The 22623-nt window shown below is 38.1% G+C and overlaps 1 protein-coding gene across 8 annotated transcripts in view; it reads right to left on the bottom strand.

Moving 5' to 3' along the window:
- Positions 1-22623, bottom strand: part of LOC149562832 (uncharacterized) — a 269069-nt gene that overhangs the window by 209787 nt on the left and 36659 nt on the right. For 7 of the 8 annotated variants that reach the window (XM_089826279.1, XM_089826283.1, XM_089826285.1 and 4 more), the window contains exon 2: positions 20014-20132. The exons of the other annotated variant lie outside the window; for it this stretch is intronic. In XM_089826279.1, coding sequence (XP_089682405.1) covers positions 20014-20132 — 119 coding nt within the window. The remainder of the gene's footprint in view (positions 1-20013; positions 20133-22623) is intronic. 8 annotated transcript variants of the gene reach the window in all.

The following is a 22623-nucleotide window of genomic DNA, read 5'->3' as shown; positions in this document are numbered from 1 at the left end:
CTGGCGGCCTACCAGGAGGTAAATCATTAAACACTTTAGAGTGTTTAATCCTCAACTGCTAGATATCTGGATGATATTCTGTCTCCTCAATATTCTTTTGAATTGGCATAATCCTACACTCCATTGACCAATCAATAATATCCTCATGATGAACCAGTGTTGCATATGCCTAAGTGAAATCTGCTTCAGCTCATCATTGCAGATTGCTTTAAGAACTTGGGGCTGCCCGTCCTTAATGAACCACATCTCCATCTTCTTTGTGCTCAAGTAGATATCCTTAAGTGTGTGTAACCATGTCATACCAGGAACTATATCTGTCCCCCCCATGTCTACCACATAAAAATCTGCAGTGAAAGCATATGTATTAAGTTTCAGAGGAAGATCTGAAATTATCTTGTTACACTTCAAGGTGTAACCATTAGCTACCTGTACCCGTAGGCCCTCAAAATCCTCAGACTGCATACCTCTCCAGGTAAACAAACAGGCATCAATAAAATTATGAGTAGCTCCAATATCAAATAAAGCAACAATACCCTGTCCAACTATGAGCCCACGCATCCTGAAAGCTCCCTCCTTCCTCACACTAGATAAGTAAGCTACCTTGAGATTGGAGTCATCCACCTCATCATCACTCCTATGCTGATCCTGATCACAATCCCCAAATTGCTCCTGAAAATCAGCACTGCCATCATCATCGTAGAACCGCTCCATCATCCTATTTTTACCCTTAGGCTTCATGGGACAATCATGGTCGACATCATAAGGACCCTTGCAATAGAAACACAACTTTTTCCTCAAATCATTAATTGTTTCCCGGTCCAAAGGTGGTGCAGCAGAATGCTTACCCTCAGTCTTCTCCTCTCTTCAGGAAGGTGTCCTATCATAGGAGGACATAGCAGGCTTTGAGGTAAACTTGCCTCTAGGTGTAGAGGCCTCTAAATTATGGGCCTTTTTCATTGCCTCATGTAATGATAGGGGATCTAATGACTTAACCCACCCTCTAAGTGGCTCAGCAATGCCCTCAATGAAAAGCATAACCCTCCTCCACTCAAATATGTCATACACTATCACTGACAACCTCTAGAACTCACTAATGAACACCTCCAAACCAATTGTCTGTCGTAACTAAGCCAACTCCCTAATATAAACCTCAAGATCCTTCTTGTCAAAACGTTCTATCAATCTGTCAACAAACTCTTAATATGAGATGATATGATATGATAATGATGGAGAGATACTAAACCATGATACCACCAATCGTGTGCAACTCCATTAAGGTGTAGCACAGCAAACCTGATGGCGTCCTCCTCAATCATAGGACACAAAGCAAGGTAGGTCTCGAGCTTGTGGACCCAAGCTCTAGCAGTCACTCTACCACACCCATCAAAATGAGCCAATGTCATCTTACTAGCTGCCTACTAGAGCTCAGTATACCTAGGCCGTTGTCTATCAATAGCAGGCCTACCCCTGGAATGCTCACGCTTCTATGTCAGATGTCTGTGAAAACTCAAGTTATCCTTTAATGCCTGAGGAAGAGCATCCCACTCATGAAAATGAGTCAGTACATCATCAGCAAATGGAGCAACATCAAAAGTAGTGTTAACTGCATCTAATTCAGGTCTCAGAAAAGTGGGTCTTTGTGGCTTGTCCTGAGCACCAATATAGCCTATCCTGTCCATCCTGTCATCCATCCTAACATGATCCTCGATCTTGTGCCTGTCATCAACCATGGGCCCTGCATCTACACATGACCTATGGGAACCTACAAAAACATCTCGGTCTCTCTCTACCCCAATCCCGAGGCAAAGCTAACTGCTACAAAGTGTTAGACAACTATTGGAGAACACCTATCATCTGTTGTTGCCCAACTGCGATATTCTGAAATGCTTGCAAGGCATCTCTATCAACCTGAGCATCAATAGCACGTTGTCCGAAGCCACCAAAACCACCTGGACTACCCATTGAGCCAAACTGAATCTCTGGCTCTCCCTCTTCGAGAGGTACATTCTGATCCCGTCAGGTGTAGTGAATACCTAGCACGAACCTACGATCACCATCCATATCTCAAGATGCAGAATAACAGAAATATGCCTCTGAAATATTTGAGCCCAATTCCTACAGATTGGCAGGAAACCTCTCTGATACCACTATAATGACCCCAAGTTGACTCCAATAGAATTACCAAGAAACAGGGAACAAAGTTCTTGATTTTATTTGATATTTAAAAGATATAGCAAATACAACCAATTTTCCTCATCAACTAACCTCTAAACATCATATGTAATTAAAAGGAAATAACAGCATTATCATAACCAAATTTCCTTTCTTAAAAAAAAAGTAGAACCTGATCAAATATGCAAACCACAATCTAGCCCCTACCGGATGAAAGGAAAGGCCCCACGCTATGCAATTGGATGATCCCACACGTAGTATATCATGAGAGAATGTCAACGCTGAACTAAGGAATGGAAAATGGACTAATTACTCTGCGTGTTGCACCAACAATGAATTGGCGACCAAGTAATAATGTCTAGTGAAGACGTGTTTGTAGGCTCACGTGGGCGTTACAACTTCCAAGCAGTAGTTTTGGTTCTGCCAGCTAGAATATTACACACTTCGCCTACCACCTTGGGAGAACAATGGCAACACCTTAAGCGTGACTCCCAGAAATCTCAGACACTGCTTTCAGAGGAGCTGCCACAGCATTATAATCTTGCAATCGATATGTAAATTGTTTGCTAGTTTGCAAACCCAGCACTAACAATTTTCTTCAGAATAATTAATCTCTAGAGCCACAGTCGATACAATTGGAGATTGGGATTATTGTTTACCTCAGCACAATTATCGATGGAAAAAACTTAGAACTTCTTCAAAACCCTTAGGCAATGGAAAGAGCTAGAAATATATAAAATTCAAGATGCTTTTCTCTTCAAGTGAAGCCATATTTGTAAGACTTTGTGCAACCTGGCTTCACCTTGACAGTTCTCACTTAAACATCCCTTTATAATATAAAATCTAATTACTTTATAATATAAAGCACCATAATTAATCACCAATGCATTAAATAATCATTAAGTCTCAATATAATTGCAATAAATATGACTTCACTAGATCAATTTGCCCAGAGCCCAAAAGCAAAATGATAAATAACCAACAATGTCAAAACTGCCTTGACTAGAATAGGAATTGGCCAAAAGTGACTTACTAAAAATAGTAAGTCCAAAAATAGCAAATCCATATCAAAAGACCCCAAAAACCAAACATCAATTCACAGGGGTCATGTTGATGCGCTGAAAAATCCAAACTCCAAGAATCCTGCTAAATCGGGGACATTATACAAGTTGCGTTACAGGACTCTCCACAAGAGAGAAGAAATTCAAATCACAAAACCAAGTATGCAGCAAATGAGCCCTCACTCCTCTTTTAAAACCAACCTGATGACTCTTCACATTCCCTTCTCTGATTCTTTATTTCCTTTCTAAAATAATACATTTTCCCCACTTAAGAAAATAAAGTGCTCATATATGATGAAGTGACATTAATAATATGAACTTTAATTATAGAGTCGCATTTATAATGACTCAGTGAAATCTTCAAGCATTAAAATGATTGATCAAATGGACTCAGATGTGCATGTGGGGTAGCTTGCCAAAAAGGTCTCAACAAGACACTCTTAGTCCAACCCTGAAATGCCAAGAATGTTGAGCCTAATGACTTATGAAAAATAGGAAGTGTCTGGAACCCCCACTGAAACAACCTTGATTGACTGACAATGGGAACTGCCTAGGCCAAAACATGATCTAATCCCAAAGAAAAACACAGTTATCCCACAGGACCAAGGCAACACAGGCTAATGCCGCAACAATGTTCACTAGCCTAGAAAGGGGACATGGCATCAAATAAATTTGGAGAATATGGATGAAGATTGCAATTCTTGCACAAGTTAAGGTTCATGAGAAATCATTAAGCAAAAAGGACAAAGAAAACAAATTGATTTGTAAAGCAGTTGATATTCTTGGTAAGGTAATGCCTAATATTCATATCAACACTAGTAATTCTCCATGGAAGCAATTACAAGTCCTATTAAATGGTTTTGATATTTAGTTTGAGACTTTAGAAAAGTGTGATGAAGACAAGGTATGGAAGGAGATTGGTGCAAAATGATTCATGCATCTTTGTACTTTAATTGCTAATGACAAACTATCTTTGGATACCAGTATAGTCCAAATCAAGGAGGATATTAAAGAAGGTAGTAAAATTTTGAGAGCTTGTATTGATTCATTTTCTAAAGTGAAGGATACTAATAGGTATATTAAGGAAAATCAAGCAAAGGGCTTTGATTCATCAAAGGCAATTTCTTTTCCTTATATGAGATATATTGTAAAGCTTCATGATATAATTGATACACTTGAAGTTGAGAAGAAGACAGTATTTGGACAGTTAGTTGACTTGAGCAATCTAATAGTTCCTAAGTTAGATGTTCTTCAGAGAACTCTTGAGGATGTTGTGACTTTGAGCAATGGTCCAACTCCACTGGATATTATACATACTAAGGAGAAACCTTATGCATTGAATGGTCAAATCCAGATATTAGACAGCTTGAGGAAAACTTGGACAGTTGACATCATTACATTGAGGAGCAGTTATGTAGATATAGATGATGTGAGTTTTTCTTATCACTTCTACATATGTATATGCAGACAGAATAAGAATTTGGTAGACAATTTTGCTCTTTTGGCCCTACCTTTGCCATTGATGTCAAAGGGGAAGATGTATAAAAGTATATGTGAAAAATGACTTATCAACTCGGGGGGGTTCAATTTTGAGAAGTTTTGATTTGGCATATTTTGGGATGGACACTTAGCCATTTTTTGCTAAGAGTTGCCCACAATCAAATGGGGAGATTGTTGGCAAGAGTGACGTATATGCATAATATGTTGTCATTGAGGGAAACTACTTAGATTTACTCTTGACCATGATTGCAAATAAGATATTCTAATAAAGTTTTTGATAGTTATAATTAATTGAGTACTAGAAGTAGCATACAAGAAAGTCAATTAGTAAAGGATGGATCGTATAGATCTTGGCAAGTTAGAGGATGTGATGACAAATAAAGCAAGTAGACATAGGCTTATCTCTAATCCGATGATTGCAGATCTAAACGTTGGCGTATGCATGAGATATTCACTATTGAATATCTAGTTGATAGTTTTTGCGAATAACAAAGCAATTTGGTATAATGCACTGACATGCATGGTTAATCATGTATTAAATTTCGAATAAATTGTAAATTTTGGTTGAGCCAACATCATAGATGATTTACCTTGGTTAGCACATTAGCTTTTGATGATTTGATTGTACATGAGTTCAGGATTATATACATTTCATTTTGGAAGTCAACAAAGTTATATTTTTGAGTTATGATTTGATATATGAGATCAAATTATGATTATGATGGAGAGAGATGTGATGAATGCAAAGTATGGTTCGCTAAAATGATGTGTAGATGCAAATCCAGTAATTAGAGATTGTATTTCTTACTAGAGCTTCATTGGAAATCTACAAGCATTATTTATGCTACCAGTCAGCTCGATATAGGACTATAAGTCCATTCCATCATGTAATTGGCTTTATGCCCTGATGTATATGAATTGTGTAACTAAGTAGTGAGCTATAGGTTGTAGTCCTAAATACAAGTGCATTCCTATTTTGTACTTATGCCTCTAACCAAAAAGCCTTTAACAGCGCACCTTATTACTACATTAGTAAGTCATTTGTGGGTATCATCCCTACCGGGGTTTTTCCCTTAACCGAGTTTTCCTCAATAACAAATTTTGGTGTTGTAATGTTATGTGTTGGATCTTGTTTGGTTTAGTTGCTTTTACATTCAGGTTTAAATTGTGGTTTAGAATCAAGATGGTTAAATAATAATGTTGCACCAATTCAAACCCCCACACCCTTCGGTGCTTCCTTGTCCTAACACTAGAGGTCTCCAAAAAGGGAACCCTCTTTCTTCTTATTTCTTTACCATCATGGCTAAAGGGCTCTATAGATTTATTAAATCTAGGGTTAGACACGATCTAAGTCAAAATTGGAGATGGTGTAATAGTTTGCCTCCTTATTCTCACCTTTAGTTTTGTGATGATATAGTTTTGATGGGCATGGCCAAAATAAATTAAGTTGTTAATTTCAGGAGAATTTTGGACACTTAGCCAACTTGGGACAAGAAATTAATGAGGCTAAGTCTTCTATCTTTTTCTCTGATACTCTGTGATTTCTTCCAAGATTGCCTCAATTCTCTGATTTTAAATAAGTTATATTCCTCTTGTTCATCTTAGGATTCGCCTCAGTGTGAGTTTTTAACGCAAACAGTTTTGGCAAGAGATTCTAGAGAAGTTTTAGAAGAGGGTGAGCTACTAGACTTGTAGATGGCTTTCATCCACTAGAAGGTTGACCCTTTTGATGTCTATGGTGCAAGCTCTTTTTACTTACATATGCTTTGTGTAGGTTTCCCCATCTAGATTTATCAAAGAGTTTGACATTCTCTTTTCAATTTCTTTGGTTTGGTAGTTTTCTTCAAAATGGAGCTTGGACAAATTGGATTTAGTTTCTAGGCTGAAGCAAGAGGGTGGTCTTGGGCTTCAACGAGTAGGTTTGATTGGTCAGGTTTTATCCTCTAAGTTAAAGTGGAGATGGTGTAACTGTCAAGATCAAGACTGCGCAAAAATCCTTACCCTTAAGTACCGTAGAGGAGCTAACAACTTTGATGAACCTCATAGGGGGGAAGGGCTCCATAACTTGGGACACCCTCGAAATAGGGCCACAACACATCAAGGAGGGTCTTTTTCGGATATGTAATAGAAGATCAAAGCTCTTTTTTGGCATGATTCTCAGGATGGTCACCCCTAATTATTTCTCAATTTCCTCACCTTCAACCCCTTTATAACATTTTATTCTAAGTTGTTTGGAGTAGGGTCGGGAACTTTAAAATCACCAAAGTTCAAGGGTCAACTAGAGGTGACATGCTCGAAAGATCCTCAAGGATGGCAGTAGGGTGGTACTCAAGAAACATCAAGAGCTGGCTGAAATTTTAGCTGGTAGACTTTGAAGTGCCCTTACGGGGAGGGATGATTTTGTGTGCTGTAATTTCCCTAGTCTTTTGTTGTATAAAATCTCCTAATCAACCTTCCAAGATATTCAGTCACTACCTTGCTTTGTTTACCACATGGGTAAATAGATTAATGCACACAGACAATAGAATAAAACAGCAATACTCCTTTTATTATTCGCATATACCAAAGGGATTACATAATGCTTATGATGATGATTACAATGATCCCGAAGGGTGTATATATGCATGGGTAAATAGATTAATGCACACAGACAATAGAATAGAACAGCAATACTCCTTTTATTGTTCACATATGCCAAAGGGATTACATAATGCTTATGATGATGATTACAATGATCCCAAAGGGTGTATATATACTTTCTGAAGAACCTTCCCGAAGGGGTCTGTCGGTTACATAACACTAACCTTCCCGAAGGGACCCGTCGGCTACATAACAAGAACCTTTCCGAAGGGCCCGTCGGCTACATAACAATTACTGACGGCACCAACCCATCGGCTACTCAATATTTACCAATGACATCATCCCCCCAAAAGAAAAAGTTGTCTCCGGACGACAGTTACAAAATATCCGAAACAGATTAATAAAACGGAATATATTAACTGACTAATTACAACAAAATAGATCTGTTTCTTTGACACCACTTTCACATTCGTTCTATGCTTGCATCAAACTAGTCTCCAAACCACATTGCATTTGCAGCCTCTGCTAACACAATACTGTTTCCTTAATCAAGCTGATCTTGATAGCCACCCGTGTTGCTTTCTCTGCTTCCAACTCCTGGGTACCTCGAGCCAAGTGTCGCTGAACTGCCTTCAACTAGATGATCAGCTCCTCCTGAGCTCTCTATGCATCCATCAAAACAGCTTCATGTCTAACACCTACTCCAAGTGCCTCTAGTACACAGACACTCCATGCCTACAGCAGGTCTAGGTCTCATCAACTGGTCACACTTCCCACGACTGATAACCGCACCGACTGGGGGTCTAGGGAGCATCGTCCCTAGGTGGGTCAAGGGGTAGCGCCCCTGTCGCCAAGACCAAATTAGCACTCTCAAACCCATACAAAAGCCTATGGAACACACCATTTTTGTGATTTTCTTCCGATCACACACTTTTTCTGGCAACTGCTTGCATTTTCTACCTATTTATGTCTCTCCCTTTCCTTCGACATCATACGTTACTCATTCTGAACTGTTTTAATCTGTCGTCATTTTTTTTTTTCAGAAAACCTCCTATCACCCTTCTTCTGCGTCTACCGGTGTACTGCAATCTTCTTCTCCCTCTCCAGTTCCTACCGTATGGAATGGCTCCCTTCCTACATTGAAGATACTTGGCTTCCCTTTTTTCGTACAGGTTTCTATCTTGCTCCCTATCGTACTTCTTCCTTTGTCAGCTTCACCTCAGAAAATAAATTGCAATTGCCGTACTGGCTGATATATATTTTCTCTTCACTAAGTTGCCATACGGATGCATCACTAGGAAGCCATGCAATGGTAATTGTAATATTTTAAACACTTCTGAAAGCTCTCCACAATCCGTATGGTGTCAACTAGAAGACTTAACCCCAAATCGGTAGAGAATTCAATCTGAAAATGCCGTACGATGCTTGAATAACCAGGTCGTACAGACAACAAATAGAATTTAAACCTCTAAATCCGTACTAAAACAACCCCATACAATAGCAAGCAGGCAACTTATCCTTCAAAATCCGTACAACAACTAGAACACTTAACCTGCAAATCCACAAAAAATTGAATCTCCAGATCCGTGTGAAATCCGTACGCCAGCAACATGAAGGTAATCCTCCAAATGCCCTACAGTACCATCAAAGAAGACAGTCTCTAAAAGCCGTACGACCCCCAGAGCAGCTAATTTCCAGAACCCGTATGCTATTAGAGAACTTAATTTGAAATCCGTACAAGTTGCAATCAGAAAGTTCCTTAATCTTTGAAGTCCACACGATAGCAAATTGGAAGCTTAACTCTCAAATCCATACGGTGGTAATCGGCACTATATTCTTCAAATCTGTACACCAGCAAATTGAAAGCTTATCCCTTAAATCCATACGCTATACCTCCTTCAAATTGGTCGTACGATGCTTTGCAAATTTTTAAATTAAAATCCGTCATACAGTACTTTGTAATTGTCGTACAGTTCCCTCCAACACAACTTAAGTCACCGTACAGTGACTCTTTCTCTCTTCTTTTTTTCTTTTTTTTTTTTGCAAATTACGCAAAATGAGCATCATCCTGTGATGACGAGGGAGTTGTTCTAGCATGGTACATTTTTAGCTTCGAACTATTGACTGCCTCGGGTATTTCATGTCCGTCTAATGTCCACAACTTTATTGCTCCGTTGTCACCTACTTTCCGAATTTGGTATGGCTTGGTTTGATCTCATTCTTTCCATCATACTTCAACACCCACTGTCTCGGTTGGAACTTGTTTAGTTTCAGGTGTCTATCATGCCATGCTTTGCGCCTATTCTATGTCACCTCCGTGGCCCATTGTGCCTGCAATTGTCGCTCATTAAGTTTATTTAAGTTACACAATCTCTCCCTCTGGTTTTCCATATCGCCCAATTTGTTCTTGACACTCAATACCATGACTTTCGTCGGCTGCCACTCCTTGCCATTAATAACTGTATTCTTGATTTTAGAACTTTTACTCCGTAATGCTGAAGCTTTTATTAAGCCCCTCCTCTTTGTTTCTTGTGCAAACCGTATGATGTGTTTTCCTTGCTACTGGCACCTTTCTACTATATCCGTGGTTCAACGTAACATTTTCTTTCCGCGCAGTTCGTTTATTATGTTCCGTATGGTGGGATCTTTCCTTTTTCTAAGTTTGTACTGTATGTTCTTCCCTTCAACTTCAGTTGTAACCGCCTTTCCTTCTTTCGCTTCTCTGTATTCCTTCGAACATTCATTTTCCTCTTCTTTCTCAAATTCGTCGACCCTTAACATATTACAGCTCAAAAAAAGCTCATAATCCTTCATTTGCCAGTGGAAAGGGCCGTTCACCGAATCCAAATCATCGTTCGTCAATCCACCTTCCAACCATAAGACTCTTTCCTCATTGGGTTCCAATCGCTACTTTCCTTCATCCTCTTCCTCGGAATCAGATGATATGGCTTCTTCACCCACCATTTGTGTGTAAATCAATAGTGAATCGTCATCCCCTACTTTCCATTGATAGTGTATTCTTCTTCCAGTCATGCTTAACCCTTTCTTGTACAAGCCATCTACGGCCCAAAATGGCATCATATCCTCTCCTCTTCAGCAGGATGACGACTAAGTCGAGTAGGAATAGTTGTGTTCCAATAGTCACTAGTTGTGCCATCAGGATTCCCAATGGTTTGATACCGTGCTGGTTTGTCATGAGCAACTGGAAGGTAGGTGGCCACAACGTTGGCTATCCCAACTTCTTCCAAGTATCTTCTGGTAGGACATTTACCCCTGAACCTCCGTCCACAACTATGTCTATTAGAACAGTTCCCAAAATTCCCATCTCGACGATCGCCGGATGCTGTCCGGATGTGAGGGCTAACAGCATTGGATCTGCTGCACTTGCTCCGCTTTCCTTCTCCCTTCGGTCCGCTATACTTGCTCCACTTTCCTTCTCCCTTTCGTGTTCTTCTAGTAATTTAACCATTGGAGCGATGTTTGTGAGTGCCGATCGGAGCTGAGGCATTGTGAGCAGCAGATCATTTATCTTGATTGGCACTTTCGTTTGTAATATCTACCGTACAATGTTCTATTCAGCACAATTTCTTGGTAAGGTACCAGTAGTGTCCTTCAAGTGTGCTTTGTCCGCCTATGTTGCCTTCTCAATTTTCAACCGTGCTTCCTCTAATCTCTTTTTTTCCTCCGTCAGGTCAGGGTACAGTTTTGCTTTCTTGCGTGTGATTGCCAAAACCTCTTCCTCGTCTGTCCTAATGGTGATCAAATTTACTCCTGATTTCGGGCACTTAACATCTTCATGATCTCCAGGACCGCACCATCTACATAACAACTTTGATGTGTTTGTCGTTGTACAGTCTCGAGCAATGTGGCCCCACAAATTGTATGCTTGGCATTGAACCATCGGGCGGCCGTTCACATCGTACTAAATTCGGCTGTGGCTTCCATTATTATTGTTGACATTGTTGTTTTGCCCTCGCCTATTATTTCTATACCCTCCGATATGGCACCCTCATTACTGGTGTTTCCACTCCCTCCTGACACAGAAGCCTCCTAAGTCAAGAGCACTTGTTGAGGTCCTCTTATTTTCATATTGAAGGGGCGTTCCTTTGTATAATGTCCCATGATTTGGCAGATCTCACAGAACTGGTTCTTTGGACAAGATCCCTTCATGTGACCTTCTATCTTACATTCCGTGCACCAAAGGTCATTTTCCTTCAGCTCTTTCTGCATGTTCTTAAATTCTTCCATCATTCGGATCATATCCTTCTGGAGAGCTCGGACCTTCTTGCTACTCTTTCTTCCGAAGACGCTTCGTCATCTGACTCGGATGAGCTACTCTCGTTCTTCTTTTTTGTTTTCTGCTCACTTTTCAGGTTCATCGCTGGATTGTATGCTTAAGTATATGACGATGGCGGCACAATTTTCATCTTTTTCCGTAACTTCGGGCATAGTCCTTCAATGAACCATCTCTTTTGCAATCCATCCGCTGGCTTACTTTCCATCTTGTTTATTAAGTCTTTTAATTTTCTGGCATATACTCGAACTGTTTCATTTTTTCCCTACTTTGTGTTGTATATCTCCGCTACGGTTTCATTGTCGTCGCGCAACAGTTGATATTCGATGATAAACTCTTTTTTAATGTTGTCCCAATTGTTTAATTTTGGGGGATCCGTATCAGCAAACCAATCAATTGCAACACCCCATAGGATTGCCAGAAATTGTCGGACCCATTCATTTGTATCTGTTATGCCATTCACCCTCCAAATTGTTTCGCATGTTTTACAGTGTCAAATTGGATCGGCTGTTCCATCACCATCAAACGTTGGCAACTTCTCCTTTGGTCCAGCCATTGCTATTCGAGGTTGAGGGATTTGTTACGTACTCGCGCTATTCTGCACACTCACACTGTTTCGAACACCCACATTGTTCTGCACACCCGCACTGTTTTGCACACCCGCGCTACTTTGAACACCCACGCTATTTCCGACAATCGTTCTATTTGGTGAAGAAGAGTTTTCGTCAACCGAAGTTGTCCGTTCTGAAAGTGTATCTCGGACGAAGAGTTCACTCCACGCTCATGCTCCCTTGGCACTCCAAGCCGTGTAAGTTAATCCCCTTCCGTCTGGATTCTCTTCCCTCGGCGTATGCAGGTTCAAAAACTCCTCCCTTGCTTCTTCCACCAAATCAAACCACTATCGAGTCTCTTCCAACAATTCTTCAGTGCTTCGATGTCCGTCGGCAATTTGTTGAAACCTTCGTCTGTGTTCGGCCTATTGTGCCAAGATTAAATTTTCTTGTGCGGTGCCTATTCCATCTTTTCCCTTTAGCTTATTTCTATCCTTGTTAAGCTGATTTGGCATTAGTCTGCATTCCTCTACCTTCGTTCCAGGTCCATCAGGCAACAGCGCCAAATGTTTACTGTATGGGTAAATAGATTAATGCAGACACAATAAAATAGAACAGCAGTACTCCTTTTATTATTCGCATATGCCAAAGGGATTACATAATGCTTATGATGATGATTACAATGATCCCAAAGGGTGTATATATACTTTTCGAAGAACCTTCCCAAAGGGGTCCGTCGGCTACATAACACTAACCTTCCCGAAGGGACCCGTCAACTACATAACAAGAACCTTTCTGAAGGGCCCATCGGCTACATAACAATTACCGACAACACCAACCTGTCGGCTACTCAATAGTTACTGACAACATGCTTTAGTTTGAAACTCCTCTATGGAATTTCCAAATTGAAGCCTTTCAAAGATCCTTAGATCTCTACCTTGGTTTCCAGCAAAAGGATCAAATTTCTTTTTTTATTAATAGACCCTTAAATGATTTTCTCTTGAAGTCTTTCAGAATCTTAATCTTTGGCTGGGAATGTTTGTTTTATTTATTTAGAGAAATATAGTAGTGTCTGGATAATTTGATATAACTAGAATGATTTTCTCAGGTTACAGAAGGATGGCAATATGGAGAATGATTATTTGCATAGGATATCTGCAGGTGTTTGTGAGTGTATTATGATATAAATGTCTACAATTGGTATGAGAATATTTTCTTATGTACTAATAGGGAAATGGGAGTTATGATCTGTATATTGACTGGAGTTATTCTGTATATTCCCCTTAGCATTAAACAGCTTCCCGTGTCTAGAACCCCCGATGCTCTCACTAGGAGACTGCTTTGTAGTTCTCTTTTGCTGAGTCAGATGCCTAATGCAGTAACAAATATGAAATATGCAATCTTAATTCCTATTTACTAACATTCGATCCTATAGTTGATTGACTTCCCTGACTAAGGTCAAGCCTTTGATGAATATTGTCTGAAACTGTTATCGATTACCTTGGATGAATATTATTAAATTTAGTAGTTTTTGTTAATCTGATATGATACATTAGTAATTTCAAGAGCATACATATGAATTGACAATCTACAGTAAAGATATCACTGCTCTTATTCCTTGGCAATCTGATCATGTTAATGATTGTGGACAAATATTATTCCCCTTGCTTATACGGCCTTAAGATGTAAGGATAGTCCTCTTATCTGCCTGATGTAGCATTCTATTTCCAGTCTATGATCAAAGATTCAGGATTGGATGATATGACATTTAGAGGGTTTCTACCCTTATTCAGTCCCTGAGAGATTCTCTATCTCAATGGCTCTGTGTATATATATGGTTCCAAACTTCTTCTTTTTTAATGGAAATGTGCAACTGATGTCCAAGGAGGTACCTGCTCCGCTTCCAGAGATCTAGGTACCAATAAGAATTGTTCGATGGTTTGTATCTTCTTTTTCTATGTATGGTCAATCCTCTCTGAGGATATTTCTATATTAGTTATCATATCCAATTTTGATGTCCTTTGTATGATTTGCATAGTAACTGTACTTCCTCAGTTGCAATGATATTGTTTCCATCTTTTATTTCTGCACAGACTTGGCAGAAAGAGGAACAACCACTAATCGCTGACTGATTTTCTTATCTCTGTGATGCCTGGTTATGTCTTTGCTCTTGGTTTGACCATCTACACCTGACACGTCTGTCTGCTTTTGCCTGAATCCCTTCTATTCATCTGTTATTTCCCTATGCTTTTCCTTTCTTTACATGAACTGTGATCTCCCTTTAATTTGGTCTTCATTATACTAGATTAACTTGTTATTCCCTACCGTCCTCCTTTCAAGTATTCCCCGTTCTTAGTCTTTTAATACTATGAAGTATGAAGAGATACATCTCTTCTCAAAAGTTACATTTAGTATAATATGATTAATATTATAAGAAATTAAACTAATATGGTATGCTTGATTCTAATTAATATTTTAATAATATTTATCATAAATAATTTATATTTAGTTCTTATACTATTATTTATCAAAATTATAATATTACATTATATTAATTGACATTTATATTTTTCCATTATCATATTAAGTTAATTTTGATAATAAATAGAATATTTAAAATTATTATTTTATCATTTATTATTTTTATCATTATATTATTTTTATATTATTTTTACTATCAATATTATAGATAATGTAAAAATGACTTGTATTATAATCTATTCATTATGATATTCATTTGTTAGTATATTTTATATATTCAGATTATAACATTTATACTTTAACAATATATGATCATATTTATATGTTCAATATATGATTATTTATCAGTACTTATTGATTCATATATTATAGTTGTTTATCAAATACTCTATATATTAAATTTATTCAATCTTTTGTTTATTGGATATAACTTATTTATATCTCAATAATTACTCATTCAATGTATTTTAGTAAATTATTATTTTACTCTATTTATTGATAACATAAATTATATATTATTTTATATTTATAATAGAGTTAACAATAATTTCTTTAATATTATTATTATTAAATCTTACTCTAGGAAGGGGACATTACATGTGGAGTCTAGATCCCAAGGAATAAAATTATGGTGCCTCAAATTTCCTAGAATTGGAGTAGACAATTGTATGATTGAGTCTAAGTGCCTTGGTGGTAGTAGATTTGGAATAATTTTTCTCAATCTAATTGCAACTTTTTTCTTTGGTGAGTTGCATAGAATAAGTGCCTCACCTAGGAGAATTTGCAGAAGAGAGGCTTTCAAGGCCTTTCTATTTGTATCCTCTATAAAACTAGTGATGATGTATTTCTAATCTCTTCTTATAGTGTCCTTATTGTAGGCAAATTTGGCACCTTTAGTGGAAAGAGTGGAATCATGCTTGTGTCTATGCCACCTCTTTAGTAGAGTTTTGGAAAAGTTTGGACCATCCTCCAACTCAAACCTCTTTTCCATAGGTTGCTTGCATTCTTGGCCCAACTTTCATAATCTGGAATCTGTGGTCTTAAAGGAATCGAAGGATCTTCTAAGATTCAAAAATGGCCGAAATTCATGAGTGGAGAAAGATTGTCAATAGGCTCCAAGAGACTATTTCAGCAAAATGTGATCTATTGTTTCTGTGAAATTAGGGATTTCGCTGTGATAAAGAATTTGGATATAGTCAGCAATGGTGTGTGTTCCTTTGTCAGGACGTGGCAGGTAGGGTGGAATATTCGTAGAGAGGGAAGGTGGTTTCCCCATCTTGAGGGAGTTTTATAAATTAATACTAAAAGTTCTTCTAGGAGGAATCCTGGGCATGCGAGTACTAGCGCTATTAACGGAAGTAGTGATGAAGGTGTTGTGTTATTTTCCTCTATTTATAGAGGGCAGCATTTTAATAACCTTATGAAGGCTCTATCTATTCTTCATGCAATAGAAAGAGGGTGTCTCTTGATTGAAGAATTATTGCTTGTGAATCGGATTCTCAAATTATGATTGATATGCTTAAGTGGCAAAGCAGATATTGAATCTATGCTCTTCTTTGGATCACATTTTAAAATTTATTCTATCATATTCCTCGTGAATGGAATAGAACGGCAGACTCTCGCAAAATGGGCTCATGAGAATCCGAATAGGTGGGATGTGGATGATTGGCAACTCTTGTCCCTAAAGTATTCGGAGACTTTGGAAAGGTTAATTATGGACAGAACTACTTCTTGCAGTGCGTAGGGTGTTCTTAGTTTGGCATGCAGCCTTTTGCTTTGTTCTCAATATTTCATAACCCTTTTTTCAAAAACAAAACAAACTTTACGTTTAAATAACCTTATTGAAAGCAGAAAACTATTAGTTATAAAGGAATGTGATTATCCTTGAAGAGGTTGCAATGGCCTAAAAGGAAAAATCATTTTTTATTATTCACTAACACTAAACAGCTAAAACGGTGCCATGTAATCTTCAAAAAAATGAATAAACAGCCAAAAAGGTGCCACATAATCTTCAAGAAAGGTGTGACTTAGTTAATGAAAAGGTGTGAAGGAAATAGCAATTTGTTTGAGTGATGAAAGTCGGCAATAAAAACATATAAACAATATATGAAGTGAAAAATGTGATTAGAAGTCATAAAACATTAAATTTTAAAAATTTAAAAATCACCAATGAATTAGTAATAAACATTGATTAGGGAATGACAACCAAAGGGTGTGATTTATCTAAAGACAAGATGGAGGTTCATTAAGAAAAGCCAAGATGACATTAGAATAAAGTTGCTAGGTGCAATCAATAAGTCTGAAGAATGCAAGAAATGATATAATTTATGTTTACCGCATAGATAAATGGATCAATGCACATAGACAATGAACAAGAACAGCAAAACTCCTTTTTATTATTTGCATGTGCCAAGAGATTACATAATGCTTATGATGATGATTACAATGATTTCCCACGGTGTACATATACTGTTCTGAAGAACCTTCCTGAAGGGGTCCGTCAATTACATGACAATTACCGAAGGGGTCCGTCAACTACATAACAATTACCGATGACATCAACCCGTCGGCTACACAATATTTACCGATGAGATCATCCCCCCCAAAAAGAAAAAGTCATCTCCAGACGACAATTACAAAATATTCGAGACAAATTAACAAACAAAATACATTAACTGACTAACTACAACAAGATAGATCTATTTCTGTCACATCACTTTCACATTCGTCCCGTGCCTATACCAAACTGGTCTCCAAACCACGTTGCATTTGTAGCCTCTGCTAACACAATACTGTCTCCTTAATCAAGCTGACCTTGATAGCCACCTGTGCCGCTTTCTCTATTTCCAACTCTAGGTAAACTGAGCCAAGTGTCGTCGTACTGCCTTCAACTGGATGATCAGCTCCTCCCGAGCTCACTATGCATCCACCAAGAGAGCTTCACGTCCTACTCCAAGTGCCTCCTCTTAAAAGGCTTGCTCTGGTGTTCTCTCCATCATTGTACACAGACATTCCATGCCTGCAGCAGCTCCAGGTGTCATCCACTGGTCATACCTCCCACGCTCTTTCTAGCAACCGCTTGTGTTTCCTACCTGTTTATATCTTTCCCTTCCCCTCGATATCATACATTATTCATTCTAAACATCTTTGAGTTGTCATCATTTTTTTTTTTTAGGTTGGCTCCTTCTTCTACCTATTCTGTCTCTCTATCACTCCTAACTGCTCTGATGCTTTTGCTTGCCCGCGAAGAACATGCCTTACATATAATTTTTTCCTTTCCATTGCCTCTTTCCTTTCCCGTCAGTTTTCTTTTAACCTCGGCTAGAAGATTACTAGTCCACGGAAGTGGTGTTGTGCACATCTTGTTAAAACAACTATCAATAACTTCTTTCCTCCTACGCATGGACGTTCTGGTATAAAGTTAACATCCCCGAAAGATAAGAGTTTACACCACTGCAAATATATGGTAAACATCCGCGGATTAATACTCTGTCCGTGGGGGGGCCTAGAGTTTATGTTGTGATTATAACACCGAACTCATAACCATCTTCGCGGAAGCATGAAGTGTATTGCTGCGGAAGCAAGAGACACACCTCTGGAACAAAAGACACGCCGCGGAGAAAATAAATTGCAACCCGCACAAGTCAACGTCTACGTAAGTATGGAAATATCAGGCCGCGGGGCATTAAAAAGTCACCCATGGAGACTTCCCGCAAAACAGCCAGCGGGACACACTGTCCACGGGACAGGTGTCTGTAGAACTATCCACGGCATGCTTACTTCAATTTTTTTTTTTTTTTTCCTCCACTTTTCTCTCTCTCTCTCTTTAATTTTTTTTTTTTTGAACAAGAACAGTAGAACTCCTTTTTATTATTCGCATGTGCCAAGAGATTACATAATGCTTATGATGATGATTACAATGATCTCCCACAGTGTACATATACCGTTCCGAAGAACCTTCCCGAAAGGGTCCGTCAATTAGATGACAATTACCAAAGGGGTCTGTCAGCTACATAACAATTACCAATGACATCAACCTGTCGGCTACACAATTTTTACCAACGACATCAACCCGTCGGCTACACAATATTTACCAATGACAATTTATTTGTTAAGTAATGGTGTAAAGAATAAATAACGGATTTGTCTCTTTAATTGTTAAGTGGTGTGATCTTTAGAAATACAAGATTTATAAGAGGACAATCTTGGAGATTGAACAGTGTGTTGTGTGAACAAAGAACATAAAATACATACACCAAGAGAGAGAGCAAAGATTATTTTAGGAGCATATGAGAAATCCATAAGCAAATTATAAATAAGAGTTTAAGATCTCTTTGGGCAGATTTGTGACCTGGTTTGAGATAGATTGGAGAAGTTTATGTGCAGATTCTATGAGGATCTAGTAATCAAGGTTTACCACTGTTGCGATGATCATTATAGCAGAATTTATTGGTGAGGTTGGTGCTTCGTACTAAGGAGGTTCGTGCCTCATCTTGGTGAAGTTGGTGCTTCACATTTATGGGTTGGTAATTACATAAATTGTAAAAGTTTTATTCATATACAAGCATTAATTGCCATGGTTTTCCCGATTAGGGTTTCCACATTTTAAAAAATCTTCTTTGGTGCACTTATTTATAGCTTGTATATGTGTTGATTAAGGTTTTAAAAAACCTTGCTATTACTCTTAGTTACCGGATTCGCATCCTACAAACTGGGTCAAGATGCATTGTGGTCCAGATGTGGTCTGGATGTGTCTCAGATGCACATGCCAGACTGTGGTTACGCACCAAGCACATTCAAGTGCATCCACAGGCCAGTCACAAAAAGTGACTTGAAAATCAGTATTAAGTATTTTTTCTTTTTTGGTCAATGATTATCATACTACCAAATTATTATTTTTTATAATTCTGTATATTTATTTGATTTTTTATATTTATAACTATATATACACACACACATGCATACCTGAATCTCCAAGAAGATATTTGCATGCACCTGTGTACCAGGTTCTCATACCTGTACCCATATTGGTAACTTAGCTATTACATAATCAAGATTTTCAAAGGTTAAAATTTATTTGATATACAGATTCATCCTCCCTCTTAGCATATTTGTGTGCTCTTCAAATATCACAATATTGTGCATACTTCAAAAATTTTGGAACTCAGGAGATTATCTTTGAATTTTTCTGGATTCAATTGTGTCGCTGTTTTCTTCATCAACGTTTTGGATCACACTCCGTGATCCATTATCAAAATGAATGATAGAGAACAAAAGAAGTAAATGATATTTTATTGAATACTATTTTATCACAGACTGATCTAGTAGGAAAAAATTATAAGACAAATGCCTACTGAAAATATTGATTCTTTACCGTAACAGTTTTTCCCTTGAGGTCATCCTTCTCAAGGTGAGTTCTGTCCATTGAAACTGCTTCAACCAAGTGTAGTTTTTTATTACTATCATGAAGGGGAGCAGTTCTCCATCCTAAATCTGCAATGTAAGATGTTTCCATCATATGTTATTTCCTATGTTTACAGTTATATTGCCTCAATCACATTGAACCGAAAATCTAATGATCCAAAGTTAAACAAGATCAAGGAGCTCTTTGTTCACAACTGTCTGGTCCTAAGCACTTTGCATACTCAATAACACCAAAAAAAATGTCAATAAATGGACAAGACTAAAATATCATCAAATGTAATTGTTGATTGCTCTGGATGAAAAGAATATGACCCCCATTCCTAGAATAGAACAGCAAATGCAGAATGAAAAAAGTGTACTTCAAGAATTTTCCAACAGCATATAGATTCATGATCTGCATATCCAGGACATTCATTTAAGAAAATAAAATTGATGTTGTATTTAGAGCATAAAAAGACATCACAATTACATCTTACTACAAAGAGACTTGCATGGTCAGTTCATGAAAAGGACACTTTAAAACTATAAGACTTGTAGCAATCTACATTCTAGGGAGACAACATAGAAGTAAAATTTTCAATCAAGGGAGTCATCCACTCTGAAATTGGAAGATTTTGAGTTCTATATTGGAAACAACTGGAAATTGTTGTTTCCATGCCAAAGCTGCATAGACTTTGCTTGTATCCTAGAATCAACCCTATTTTTTAGTGAAACCCCAGGACCCACACAAGGCCCAGAACCCTGGAGTACCCGAAAGACATCATCAAGACAGGTACTTGGAGTACCCAAGTACTCCCACCACGGCCTAAGCTTCGTCGTTTCTCAATCACACCCTTACCACACCAGTCGGCTTCTTGGGGACTCCAAGACGTCCTACGAAGGCTGGGGAACTCCCGGGCATTGATCGTGATTCATATCACGCTACTCATTGTAATCATCTTTATGATATTTGAATCTTTGATAGAACTAATATAAATGAAAATCATATTTGCTAATAATCTGATTTTTTATTTTTGAATGTTACTATGTTGAATGTTCAATGGTTTTGATTCATGTTGGAGCTTTTATATGTTCAAGTATTTCAAGAATCAATTTGGTAATTTTATACTATACCATCATTTCATAAATGTTGATGTGTAGCTAGGTCAGATTCCTTCTAGGGTTGACCTAGTACCTCTAATGGCTAATTGGCATGTCGGCCTTAGCCATGTTACTAATGAACTTTGTCATTTCAACCCTTAATTAGTTCTGACCCTACTTGGGCAATTCATGTAACTTGCAATAATGTAGTTGGGCAAGACCAATATGAATATAACTTGTAATTAATAGGTCTGGTCCTATTCTTGGCACTAAAACTACAAGGTCGATTGGAGATCTATTAGGAGGCACTGATTCATATATATGCAAGGCCATTCTTACATTAATAGTAATGAATTTTGCAATATATAGAATATGTAGTGTGCTTTGGCTAATGATAAGAGCTTTTCATCTATGGTTGGGAAGACAACAAATCTAAGGGTTTGCATGTCATTAACGAGCACTACCATAAAATTTAACATGGTATCAAAGAGGATCTAAGGAAACAATCTGAACCAGAATAGTAAAATTGGATTCTAGAACACTTATGATGACTAATGGGTGTCAAATATGCGGTTCAATGGATTACTTGAGACAAAAAAATTCTTGCTAATTGCATGCTGAGAGAAATTTAAGAGAAAGAACCTATTCAGACTGTCATTGTGATTAGTTTCTTCGAAGAGTGAGAAATAACATTTAAAGGTAGGCTATTCAATGTAGAAATCAGATTCAAAGGTAGCTTGAGTGGCAGATGTAGAATGACAAGTCCTTTGTATAGGATCAACAAGCTTTTGTACCAGTGTGACTGCAAAAGCTCATTTTTGGAAAACCATTAGAGCCAATTTCCTGATATTGTGTTAATCAAACTATGAGAATGCTGCCCTTGTTGAAAGGGAAACTTAACTTTTAGATGATCCTTTATGTGCTTTAATGAGTTCTTTGCGAGAGGAGTTTGAAGTGCAATCCCTTGTTAATGAGTTCTTCTCTACGAGAGAAGTTTGAGCTGACATTTCTTGTTAATGAGTTCTTTGAGGGAGAAGTTTGAGGTGCAATCCCTTGTTAATGAGTTCTTCGTGAGGGAGAAGTTTGAGGTGCAATCCCTTGTTAATGAGTTCTTCTCTGAGAGGGAGAGGTTCAAGGTGCAATCCATTGTTAATGCATTCTTCTTTGTAAGAGAAGTCTAAGGTGAAAACCCTCGTTCCACCTCTGGGAGTAGGTATGGGGGATCCACCCTCTGCAAGTAGGCATGGTCAAGATGTATTCCTCTACTAGAGAAGTCTGGGGTGAAAACCTCCTTCCACCCTCTACGAACAGGTATTGTGGGTACACCCTCTACAAGCAAGCATGGTGGATATGCATTCTTCTCTAAGAGAAGTCTAAGGTGAAAGCACTCATTCCACCCTCTGCAAGTAGGTATGATGGATCCACCCTTTGTGAATGAGCATTGTGAAGATGCATTCTTCTCTAGGATAAGTCTGAGGTG

Source organism: Cupressus sempervirens, chromosome 4 (genome assembly GCF_028749045.1).
Source record: "Cupressus sempervirens isolate cs-2001-9-10 chromosome 4, ASM2874904v1, whole genome shotgun sequence".
In the NCBI taxonomy this organism is placed as follows: Eukaryota; Viridiplantae; Streptophyta; class Pinopsida; order Cupressales; family Cupressaceae; genus Cupressus; species Cupressus sempervirens.
Note: the sequence above shows the minus strand (reverse complement) of the source record. Positions and strands in the feature narration are given on the sequence as shown.